The sequence below is a fragment of the Microtus oregoni genome, unplaced genomic scaffold (genome assembly GCF_018167655.1).
Source record: "Microtus oregoni isolate MIOR12 unplaced genomic scaffold, Mior012 000032F_ref0000030, whole genome shotgun sequence".
In the NCBI taxonomy this organism is placed as follows: domain Eukaryota; kingdom Metazoa; phylum Chordata; class Mammalia; order Rodentia; family Cricetidae; genus Microtus; species Microtus oregoni.
The window spans coordinates 23,819,021-23,830,612 of NW_024543091.1; the positions used below are offsets into that span (position 1 = coordinate 23,819,021).

General features: G+C 39.7%; 1 protein-coding gene across 1 annotated transcript; it reads left to right on the top strand.

Moving 5' to 3' along the window:
• Window positions 1–629: 629 nt before the first annotated feature.
• CUNH15orf61 (chromosome unknown C15orf61 homolog) lies at window positions 630–5,316 on the top strand. The gene is made up of 2 exons (XM_041679577.1): window positions 630–1,066; window positions 5,147–5,316. The coding sequence occupies exons 1-2, from the start codon at window positions 721–723 to the stop codon at window positions 5,272–5,274; spliced, it is 474 nt and encodes a 157-aa protein (XP_041535511.1). The 5' UTR covers window positions 630–720; the 3' UTR covers window positions 5,275–5,316.
• The last annotated feature ends 6,276 nt before the right edge of the window (window positions 5,317–11,592 follow it).

Here is an 11,592-nt window from a genome sequence, read left to right on the forward strand (position 1 = left end):
ATTATGTTAGGTTGGTGACCGCCATATCCTGTCCTGGTATTTACCCAGGTATCTCTGAGCTTCAGGGCACTGAATGAGGAAGGCTCCTTTCTTCTTTTCAGGATTGTTGAGAAGCACTATTGGTGTTTCTTTGTTTTGAGACAGGCGCTCCTCTGTGTAGCCCAGGCTGGCCTCCAACTCCCCATCCTCACACCTCAGCCTCTCAGGGCTGTGTTTACGGGCAAGTGCTACCACACTTGGCTTGGGACCCTTTTCAATATTGCACTATCTAGGATTCAGGCAACACGAAGGCGGCGACGTGCTTCCAAGGTCACCAGGTGTCAAGGCCGGGCACACCTCCGGCTCCTCAGCAACCCTAAGGATTTCCCTGAAGCCCATTGCCTGAATCCTGCCAGTCGCTCAGGTTGGCTGTTTAACATGTGCATTTCCCCTGCTCCAGGGTTACCAACGATACCTGAGGTCACGGGTGACACTTTTTCAGATTTGTGCCGTCGCTCCGCCCTCCCGTCCGCCAGAGGCCGCGGGAGGGTGTGCGCGCGCACGCGCCCGCAGCCCAGACCCACCTCAGGCCGCTCTCCCCGGCGCGCCGCCCTCTGGGCGTTCCCTGCCCTAGCCGAGCGCGAGGGGGAGGGAGTGCGCGTGCGCAAGCGCTCCAGGAGGCCCCGCCCCCAAGGGCGCGCCCCCAGGGGCCTGGGGCCGGCTCCTCGGCCTGGCCCGGGCATGGAGGCCCTGCGGAGGGCCCACGAGGCCGCGCTGCGGCTGCTGCTGTGCAGGCCCTGGGCCGTGGGCGCCGCCTCCCGCCCAAAGCCCCGCGCCTCGGAGGTGCTGACGCGGCACCTGCTGCAGCGGCGCCTGCCGCACTGGACCTCCTTCTGCGTGCCCTACAGCGCGGTCCACAACGACCAGTTCGGCCTGTCGCACTTCAACTGGCCCGTGCCGGGCGCCAACTACCACGTCCTGCGCACCGGCTGCTTCCCCTTCATCAAGTACCACTGCTCCAAAGCGCCGTGGCAGGACCTGGCCGGGCAGAACCGCTTCTTCACGGCGCTCAAGGTCATCAATCTGGGTGAGTGGCGGCGCCGTCGCCTGACCCGGGCACTCCTCCGGCCCGGCGGGCGGTAGCTGGTCCCCAGGCACGCTGCTCGGGCCCGGCGGGCTGCCTGCATCACCCCTGAGGTCGTGCCCTGCCTCTGTCCACTCAGGAGGACCCTGCCTTAGGCAGCGAGTCAGGAAACGCCCCCACTTGGACAGTGGCCCTGAAGTTGCTGAGCAGGAGTCATTCCGGCGCTCGTCACTGGGAGCCTTTGGAGGACAAAAACTGGACGGACTTTTAAAATTCCTTTGTCTTCTTTATGTGAAATCTCAGCACGTGTGTTTTGCTAAGAGCAGTAGGTTCCCTCCAGGCATCATAATTTTCTCAGGTGCTAGATTTAAAAAGGCATTTGAAAGAGGCTGCCTCCTCGGGACTTGTGTTCCTGGCCATCTAATTCTGGCTGTGTCTCCTCCCGGTAGATGTCCATGTTCTTTTGGTTTAACAGCAGGTCAATATCATGGATCGTAGATGTGATAGCATTTTATAGATCAGGGGAAAATACAAGCCCTCGAGATGTTTCGGACCTATTAATAGCTACTAAAAAATTAATTTCGATTTCGATTTCAGTCACTCAAACTCTACACAAGGAAGCCGAATCAGTATAACCCAAATAGTTTTTATTTTTTTAATCCAAAATTATACTAAACTGTACAGCTGTTCTAGTATTATATATAATCCAACAGTTCATTAAATTAAATAAGACAAGGTCAGTGTTGCTTATAACTCATATGTCACTTACGGAATTTTTGAACTATTGTCCCACTGGCACTGCCCTGGGCATCATCCAGGAAAGAGATTATAAACAATATATATAATCCTTTTTAAATGTCTCATTACTTGGCTGATGGACTACACAGAGCTATGCCCCCTACTTCTGAGATTGGTGTAAAGTTAAGTTGCTATGAGGTGACTTAGAAACTTGAGACTGAAAGTATGTGGGAAAGCTGGAGTGCCGACTAGTTGTGAACATGAGTTTGTGGTTAGCATTTTCAGGATCAGTAGGAGTCATTCTTTTCCAAGTATGGAGTGATAGTTAGGAAAGCTGTAAGGCCGAGGGACAGGGTGTCCTGTATTTAAATGTCACATTTAAAAGTCGCATTTCCTGTAAGAAACCAATCATGATTACAGCTCTCTTTCAGGTGTCAGGCATTAAGACACCAAAAGAAGAAAAAAATTCACATTCCCACATAGAAATTAAACCTTTTCAAAAACCAACAGATGTGGGGATGATTTTTGTTTGTCTTTTAATGTGGAAGAGCAATTTAATAGTCTGGGGGCTTCTAGAAATTCTTAAAAATGCAGCTTTGAATGGGAAGAAGAGTTGGAAATGCAGCCAAGGGAGACCGCATTCCTGCGTGCTTCAGTACGATTGACTTACTCTGAAATGTTTTTCTGGGCTTTTTACCAGTGTAGTAATATTTATGTTGCTTTTTTCTTTTTTCTTTTTTGTCTGAACTGAGGGAAATGTGAATTAAGTAACAGGATCCTAGTCTGTGATGTACAGTTTGCCCCTCTGGATCATCAAGTCCTTAGTCGGTAATAAGAGTACAAACGATTTTATTCCTCGTCCTCCCTTCTAAATGAGTAGTAATCAGAATAATTCATTTTCTGTTTTGTAAATAAGGATTTCTATTTACTCATTTTCCCTTTTCTCTCCACCTTCCCTTCCACGGAACTGACATTTTACTGATGGTTTATCAGCCTAAGTATCCTGCTGGGAAATAAATTAAGATTTAAAGAAAAGCAACTTACACTTGGAATAAATGAGTAATAGAAGCCTTACTACAAAGTTCCAGTTGTTCTAAGTGCCTAATTCGACATTAGTTTATCTACTGTTCAGTTAACTCAAAATGAATTATTAATACAAAGAACTGTTTTTCAAGTTCATTTTGATGTTCTCTGTCTCTGGTAGTCTGAATTTTTTTTTTTTTTGTAGAATCTAAAGATTTTGATTTTGACGCATACAAACAATTTTTTTTAATCTGTAAAGTATAGAGGCAACAAAGCTTCCTCATTATTGCATTATTCTCTGCATTCTAGAGTGGAAAAAAATACAAAAACTCAATTCATTCCAACAGAGAATTTCTGACTCCCTTATCAACTCTGATCCCTGTCAGTAAGCATGACTGTTAATGGTTTCTTCATGGGCTTATTATTAACTAGTAATAATTTATTAGTTCTTTATTAATGGGGGACATTTATTTGTATGATTTGTTTTCAAAAGTATACATTTTAAAATAATATTTAAATTAAAGCTGTGGTAAACATTATAAAAAATAACTCTCAGGGTCACTACCATTCCTTACACTCCACCCTTACTGTTGGTTTGGAAGGTACCTTGTGTTTATCTTACTTTCAGTATATATAGAAAACTAATGATTGCTTCTAAGGCCCTTTTAAATTCCTCATCTCATTGGGTTTCAGATTTTGGAGTGGTAGTGTCATGTTGGAATTCATTTTTTTTTTTTTTTTTTTTTTTGGTTTTTCGAGACAGGGTTTCTCTGTGGTTTTGGAGCCTGTCCTGGAACTAGCTCTTGTAGACCAGGCTGGTCTCGAACTCACACAGATCCGCCTGCCTCTGCCTCCCGAGTGCTGGGATTAAAGGCGTGCGCCACCACCGCCCGGCTTCATTTTTTTTTTTTATTTCAGCCTGTACCCCACACTCCTCTTTTACCTTGTTAGCCTGCCTTCCCACCGCATACCGCTTGATTTTCTGTTTCTTTTTTTCTTATCTTTTTGAAGAATGATTTGCAAATAGCAAATTATTATTATAGTTTTTGAGGATGTGTTTTTGCCCCTTGAAACATTTGAGATTCTTTGGGGCACAATGAGGGCAAAGACAGCAGTATACTGTAGAAAGTTCCCTGGGAGCACCAGGGGATTCTGTGGTGATAAATTACAAACTGTAACCTGGTATGCTCCCAAAAGCAGAGAAGGACCTGAGCAGGAGACACCTGTCTCCTCAGCCCACCGTCTCATTGCCAGCTGGTGCAGTCTCCTCTGTTACACAGGTCCAAAGGGAGCATGACACAGTGAGGCTATTCCTGCAGCAAAGGAAGAAAAGTCAGGAGTACGATCAGTGCTGAATGTGTGTTGGTTTCTCTATTAACTAGAGAGAGATTTTCCAAATGAGCAGTTAACATTTTGAATTGCCTCTTTCTGTCCATTTCCCACATGGAAGCAATAAAATTAATACTTGTGTAGGCCCTACAATATTTGTTTTTGATCTGTGTGCCTGTGGTTTTATACACACACATATATATGCAGTGTGTTTTTAATATGTTAATAGTCATTGATTTTAAATAAGTGTCTTAAAAGTTAAGAATTCTGGAAGACTGTTTTGCCTTCAACATAGCATCATATGCATATGAATCCATATTTCTGGGTAGTATATGTTCAGTTTGATATAGAGCATACAGCAGTTAATCTCAAATAAAACAGGAAAGCCTTATTAATGGCAATCTTGAAAGAGAGAGACTTTTTGGAATCCATGTAGATAAGGTGAAACAAGATTGTTTTCAAATCAATTACAAAATAATGAGAGCGTTCTTTGTCATGCCAGGTACATTAAAATATTCCTAAAAGTTATATTTTGCTTTAGATTTTGAAGATAATTGTTTGACCAGTTTCTTAGTTGAACAAAAATTTCCTTATCCATCAGTGTTCCTATCTAACTTGCAGAACAACAAAGTGTCCTAGTAAATTTAGCTTAAAGCAAATAGGGACATTTACAACCAAATTAATGAATACTCTTTTCTGCTTGTTTGTGAGAATATAAAATTACTTCATAATTAATTGAAGATAATGAATTAAAGTTTATATCAGTCTCGTCTATGGTTTTAAAAATCTAGGCTCACATAATTGCCACTATGTCCCACAGAGATAAAGTCCAGCTCTTCAGGAATCATAGTGAGCATCTAGTCATATATTTCTGTGTCAATAGCTTTTATGTCAGCATTGCTGAAGACAGTTTACATGATCAGTAACATGACATGTTAGTACATGATTAATAAGTACTGATCTTCTCATGTAACATATTCATTTGTTTTCTAGGTATTCCGACCTTATTATATGGACTTGGCTCCTGGTTATTTGCCAGAGTCACAGAGACTGTTCATACCAGTTACGGACCAATAACAATTTATTTTCTAAATAAAGAAGATGAAGGTGCCATGTATTGAAAATGTGTATTGGAAAATACAAATATCAATGAATTTGTTCCATGCAGGTGTGTGTGAAATATTTATTTTTGATTCTTTAAAATAAAATGCCGGCAAACACCTTTGTCTTTCTCTGGTGTGTGTGTGTGTGTGTGTGTGTGTGTGTGTGTGTGTGTGTGTTTTTAAGGTGAATCACTATTCCCTAAAGGGAAGCTTTTTCTACATTATTATATATTTTGTATCGTCTAACTAATGGGAACTCCAAATACATGTGACTTCACTCCTGTTTCCCTAGAACTAGATTAAACTACAGGTAAAAAAGAGTGGATGAATACAGATTCTAAGGCTGGATATTAGCAATGATGGTGAATACTTAGTGGAGATGATACGGTGTCATTGACAAGTTCAAAATAGGTAAAAATTTGATTGCGACTGAAAACTTAAGCATCCAAGTGTTAAGATTTTGCATGGAAGTGATTGTTTTTTAAGCGTTTATAGTATTTATCTGGACTGAGTAGTAGGAATAAAGTGCAGTTGTACTCCTGTGACCCCAGAACTGGGAAAGTAGAGGCAGGAAGGTCAGGAGGTCAAATTCCCTCAGCTATAGGGCATTTTCAACATCAGCCTGGGCAGCATGAGACCCTAACAACAACAACAGAAAGGGCAATTCCATAGTACTTAATGTAGTTATAGCTCTTGTCAATGTAAATGCAACAAGGTGAATGAAATTAATACTCATTATTAATAAGTTAAAAAAATAACATACTACAAAGCTATAAGAAAGTTAAGGTCTAGAAAGCCCCAGAAAGAGTGAGTTTGCCAGCTGTCTATAAAAGCAGTGAACTGAAATGGCACATATCCACTGATCTACTGACCACGGGGAGTGCGCTGAAATTTTTAAAACCTGATATCACTTTTGCATTAGAATTTTATTAAGCTAATTGCATTGTTGAAAGCAAAGTCATTAAAAAAATTTATCCTTGGAGATAGTCACAAAATACCCAGACGAATGGTAAATTTCTGAAATTTGGAGTAATTTAGGGAGAACTAAATAGGACTATTTAATTTCTAAGCCAATGGGTATTTAAGATTTATGATCACTTCATAATTACAAACATATTATATAGTGTTTTATGTTAATGTGTTGCGGGTAGTGCAGTGTTTACACAGTTTCACCTAACCAACATTTGGATGTTCTTTCTAGCAAGTTAATACCAAGTGAACTTCCTGAGTGAAACCATCAGAATAACAAAGTCATACAAATGGGCCCCTCAAATGTAGTCATTTCAAGTGTGCTACAGATAAGGAACTGTACTAATATATGATTGTTCACTTGTCCAAACACAATTCTAAGTAACACTTTAATCAAAGAAGTACTTATGCCAGTGTATTTAGTTCAGAAAATATGCTTGACACTAGTTAAATGAATGGCTTGCCCAAAGAAGATGGTGTTGCATTAAGCTTCATTAATAATAAAAACAACTATTAGCATTTTGCAAAGAAGGCTAGAACTGATTTCCTCTGTGAGGACAGTGTTAAATAACTATAGCTCATAAGTTCTAAGTCAAATACTGCTCATTCACTGCTGCTGATCATGTCAATACATGCCGTAAAGGTTTGGTCTCAACACAAGGTTGATAAAATAGTTTTTAATTACCAGACCGTAAATACAGCTTTTCAATCCAGTTGTACTTCTTTTCACACCGGGCCTTTGATTTCTGATAATCTGTACTGCTGACTCTGCTTACCTGTTTTTCGATAACTGTAGTCAGTGTGACTTCTTGTCCGCATGGTGATAGGTAAGTCTCCTAGGAGAACATCTTTGACAAACTACCCTATTGATCTCTGTAATTCTCTGCTGCTGCAGCATTAAATAGAGCCTTGATTTCTTGTCTGGTGTGTTTGCTGTGCAACAATTAAGCAAATGTAATATTTTCTTCTATTACATGGAAATCAATAGACCTCTTGCTCACATGAAGTTGATCGCGGTGAAGGATGAACCAGTGATGGCTAGGGCCAGAGCTCAAAATATAAAATAGAATTTATTAGATTTATAAACCTTTTGATGAATCTTTTGTTATGAAACTTGCTTCCCAAGAAACAACAAACATTTTAACTTTTCCTTCTTTCCTTCCATCCTTCCTCCTTTTCTTCCTTTCTTCCTCTTTCTTCCTTTTTCCTTTTTTAGTTTTTCTTTTCTTGAATATTGCTTATTGTAGAAAAACATTGTAGCCCAGAAGGATTAGAGTGTAAATCTAAGAAGCCGGGAGATTGAGTCTATTCCTGGTTTCAATGTTGTCTTTTGCCTTAAGGCATTTTTTCCACCTGAAAACTGAGAAGAACAAGGGACCTTTCCACCTGAAGATGTATCATGACTCTGGAAAGATGTCTTGCCAGGGAAAAGCACTTGCCATGCAAACCTGGCAGCCTGAGTTTGATCCCAGGAAAGCGTGTAAGGATGGAAGGACAGAACCAGCTACATGGAACTGCCCTCTGACATCACACATGCACACATATGTGTGTAACACAGAGTCACATACACACAATTTGTTTCGTAGAATAAATATTTTTATTTTTTTATTTTTTTGATTTTTCGAGACAGGGTTTCTCCGTAGCTTTTGGTTCCTGTCCTGGAACTAGCTCTTGTAGACCAGGCTGGCCTCGAACTCACAGAGATCCGCCTGCCTCTGCCTCCCGAGTGCTGGGATTAAAGGCGTGCGCCACCACTGCCCGGCAAATTTTTTTAAAAGATGTATCATGATTATCCTTTTTAGCACACATTTTACTTTTGTCCCAATTAAAAGTCTGTTTTTCTAACACATTTTTCTGTTCCTTTTATTTATAAAGGATTTCATCAATAGAAGGATTTCAAAAGTAAGGTGAGAAGAGGGAGAGAGACTGAAGGCAGTGAGTGCATATTTGCCCACATCCACCAACCTAATGCAGCAAGGAGAAATCAAGTGGACCCTAGCCTTCTTGGTTTATAAAACCATTGGCAAAGATTTCCTACCTGCAGTTCCATAATGCAATTTATATTTAACAGTATCCAGTCTTGTGGCAAAGAATAGAATTGTGTCATTTTCAGGAACATGGATGCAACTGGATGATCATTAACCGAAGCCATTCTCAGACATATTCTCATTTATGGTTTCTAGACTTTATATGGTAACATGAATCATAGGTGTATAAATGAAGTGAAATTGTCTAGGGCATTAAAAGGGATTAATGGGAGAAGGTACTCAAAAGAGGGAGGGGAAAGGGAAAAGGATGGGGCAACTATGCTAACATTCTCTGTCTCTCTACATTATATATACATATATACACATATATGTATATATATAAAGTGTATATATATATATACACAAAAAAAACTTCATTATATACAAATAAAACTCAGTGTGTGTGTGCGTGTGTATGACATGTATGCAGGTTCCCACAAAGGCCAGAAAAGGTGTCAAATCCCCTGGAGCTGGAGACACAGGTGATTATGATTCACCTAAATGGGTGCCAGGAACCAAATTCATGTCCTCTAAAAGAGCAATAAACATTCTTAACTGTGGAAGCATTTCTCCAGACCCTACAAACTAGATAGATGATGGAAGGATGGGTGGGTGGATGGATGGATAGATAGATAGATAGATAATAAATATAATACAGAAACAATAAAGACAAAATAATCCAGGCATAACATTTAGTGAAGATGTAATGTTTGGCACACTTTACTCTCTTCTCATTTCTACACATATCAATTATGAAATGCTAGAAGGAATTTCTAGGTAAAGTTCTTAGTTTTTATGTAAACTGAATTGCTGCTTTAAGAGACATCAACATACTTCGGAGTATGAACGATATTGCTGATATTAAAAGAAAACAATAAATAGCTCTGGGGCTGGAGGGATGGCTTGGGGGTTAAGAGCACTTAGTGGTCTTCCAGAGGACCCAGGTTTGATTCCCAGCACACATGAAGGCTAACAATCATCAGTAACTCCAGTTCCAGGAGATCAGACACCCTAGTCTAGCTTCCATGGGTGCTGCATAAGACAGGTAAAATAAAAATAAATCTTAAGAAAATTATAAAAGTCCCTACTTTCTCAGTGCTGATGTCCTCATAACACCATTTTGTATAAATAGTTTTATTTCTTTTGTCACATATATTTGACTACTAAAAAATGTTCTGTTCATTGTTGACACCAATAAAAATCAAAATACTTTTTAATTATTAAAAAGCCATATGAGGGGGGGCTAGTGAGATAGTTCAGTAGATAAATACACTTGCCCTGCAAAGCCTGGTGACCTGAGTTCAATCCCCAGAACCCATATAAAAGTGGAAGGAGAAAACCAATTCCATAAAGCTGTCCTCTGACCCCCACACATGTGATCACATCCACACACATCAGTAATAAAAATTTCAAAAAATTAAACCCATATGTATTATTAGAACATTTTATCTCATGTCATTTATATTTATGTTCACCCAGAACCACAGACACAGCACATCTACAAATCTTCATAAAATGCCTTTTAGGTCTATTAAAGAGTAATGATGTCTAAGTGTGTGGGATGACATCAAAGACAAGGATCTTCATTTCACTTCACTTGAAAGTTAATGCAGATACAGAAACCTTACCCTAATGCTAGCAGATCAGGTATCTCCTATATTCAGCACACAGCATTGAGACAGTAATGAGGTAATGACGTTTGGGAGCATCTTAACCTAAACAAGTACTTAGCATTACATCTCACCTGGGTCAACAGTCTAGGGTATCAGAGTTAAACTATGTTACTGTAAATTAATGGAAAATGTAACTGCACTTTGCTGAAAGATCAATGTCCAATAAAGGCTGCACAATCAAATCTTGTTGCAATGATTGAGGCCTTTAATTGCCTTTCAAAGATAAGGTAGTAATCAACACAGCTTTAACTGATCTTTTTCACTAGTTCAATTACATGCTAATGACTAGTGCCAAGTCAGAATCTTTAACTACTTATACTTATTAAATCTTATGTTAGTAATGAAAAATTACTTAAGCTACACAATCAATAGAACACAAATCTTAATTACTATATTTCACTTTCATATTATTTTATGTGCTTGACAAATTCATACGAGCTTTCCTTAACAGTAAGAAGTGTCACTGGCAGTGTCCCCAGTCTACAAGTTACTGTTCTAATGTACATTACAGGTAAGACCTTCTTCTTCTTCTTCTTCTTCTTCTTCTTCTTCTTCTTCTTCTTCTTCTTCTAATAAAACTGTCATTAAGATAGTTTTCACTAACCCTTGGCCATTCAGCTACTGCTTAGAGATCTTTCCTGCTAATCGAGAATATGAATGCAATTAGAAGAAAACAAACATTTTTAAAAATTTCTGTGTATGTGTCTCTAGGCTACAGTGTTGTAGGTACCCTCAAAAGCCAGAAGAGAGTGTCATGTCCCTCTATTGGAGTTACAGGCAGCTATGAGCCCTCCAATTTCAGTCCTGGGAACCCAACCAGGTCCTGTAGAAGAGAAGTATGTCCTCTTGACTGCGGAGCCATCTCTCTACCCCTGGGTTGTTTTCAGTAAGGTGTGGTCTCACAAAATGTCAGGATGTAGGGACATCACAGGTGTGAATGTAAAATTGGTGCAAATATTTGGGGCAAGTGTCACATTTATTTTTGTTTTTTTTTTAAAGACCATATTCTACAGCAATTCTGCTTTTTTGTAGTCCTAGAGAACTGAAAACTTTTATATAAAAACTGAGCATAGATACTGTGTTAGAATTATTCATCCAAGTAAAACTATTACCACGTGGATTGGAGAGGGGATCACAAGACCCCACCCCTAGCTGAGGAGCTATGGGTGATTGATGGCTGCTGGAAAAAGGAGAGTCTATGTTCTTCCAGTGTATGGCTCCTAGTAGGTTGCCCATGCTCCAGGGGATAGTCCCTCCGCATGTCCTTGTAGGAAGCACTTAGACTCCGTAAGTTATAAACAAAAAATAAAATAGGACGTGGTGGGAGGACTGACGGGGAGAGGAAGGAGAAAGTAGGGAGATATAATCAAGATACAGTGTACATATGTATGACATTGTCAAATAATAAATACATTGACATTTTAAAATTAAATTGTGGTTAATTTAATACATTTTGTCTATTACAGACTTTGAATTTTCAAAACATTAGCTAGGATATTTAGTTTTAATTAAGTAGATGAAATCTCACCTGGGACCATTTTTATTTCATATCATTAAGAAAAGACCTCTTTTGTTGGAGAGTGTTTAAAGACAGATCCACGTGAAGTGTGTGAAGAGGCAGTAGATGAAGCCTCCGTTATTGGGGTCCTCACTGCTGGATAAGGAAT

What these genes read in the sequence shown, in the direction of transcription:
- CUNH15orf61 (XM_041679577.1), top strand. Translation starts at nt 721, where the DNA reads ATGGAGGCCCTGCGGAGGGCCCACGAGGCCGCGCTGCGGCTGCTGCTG. An exon ending in GCTCAAGGTCATCAATCTGG is followed by an intron (nt 1,067 to 5,146) that starts GTGAGTGGCGGC and finishes TTTGTTTTCTAG; the next exon opens with GTATTCCGACCTTATTATAT.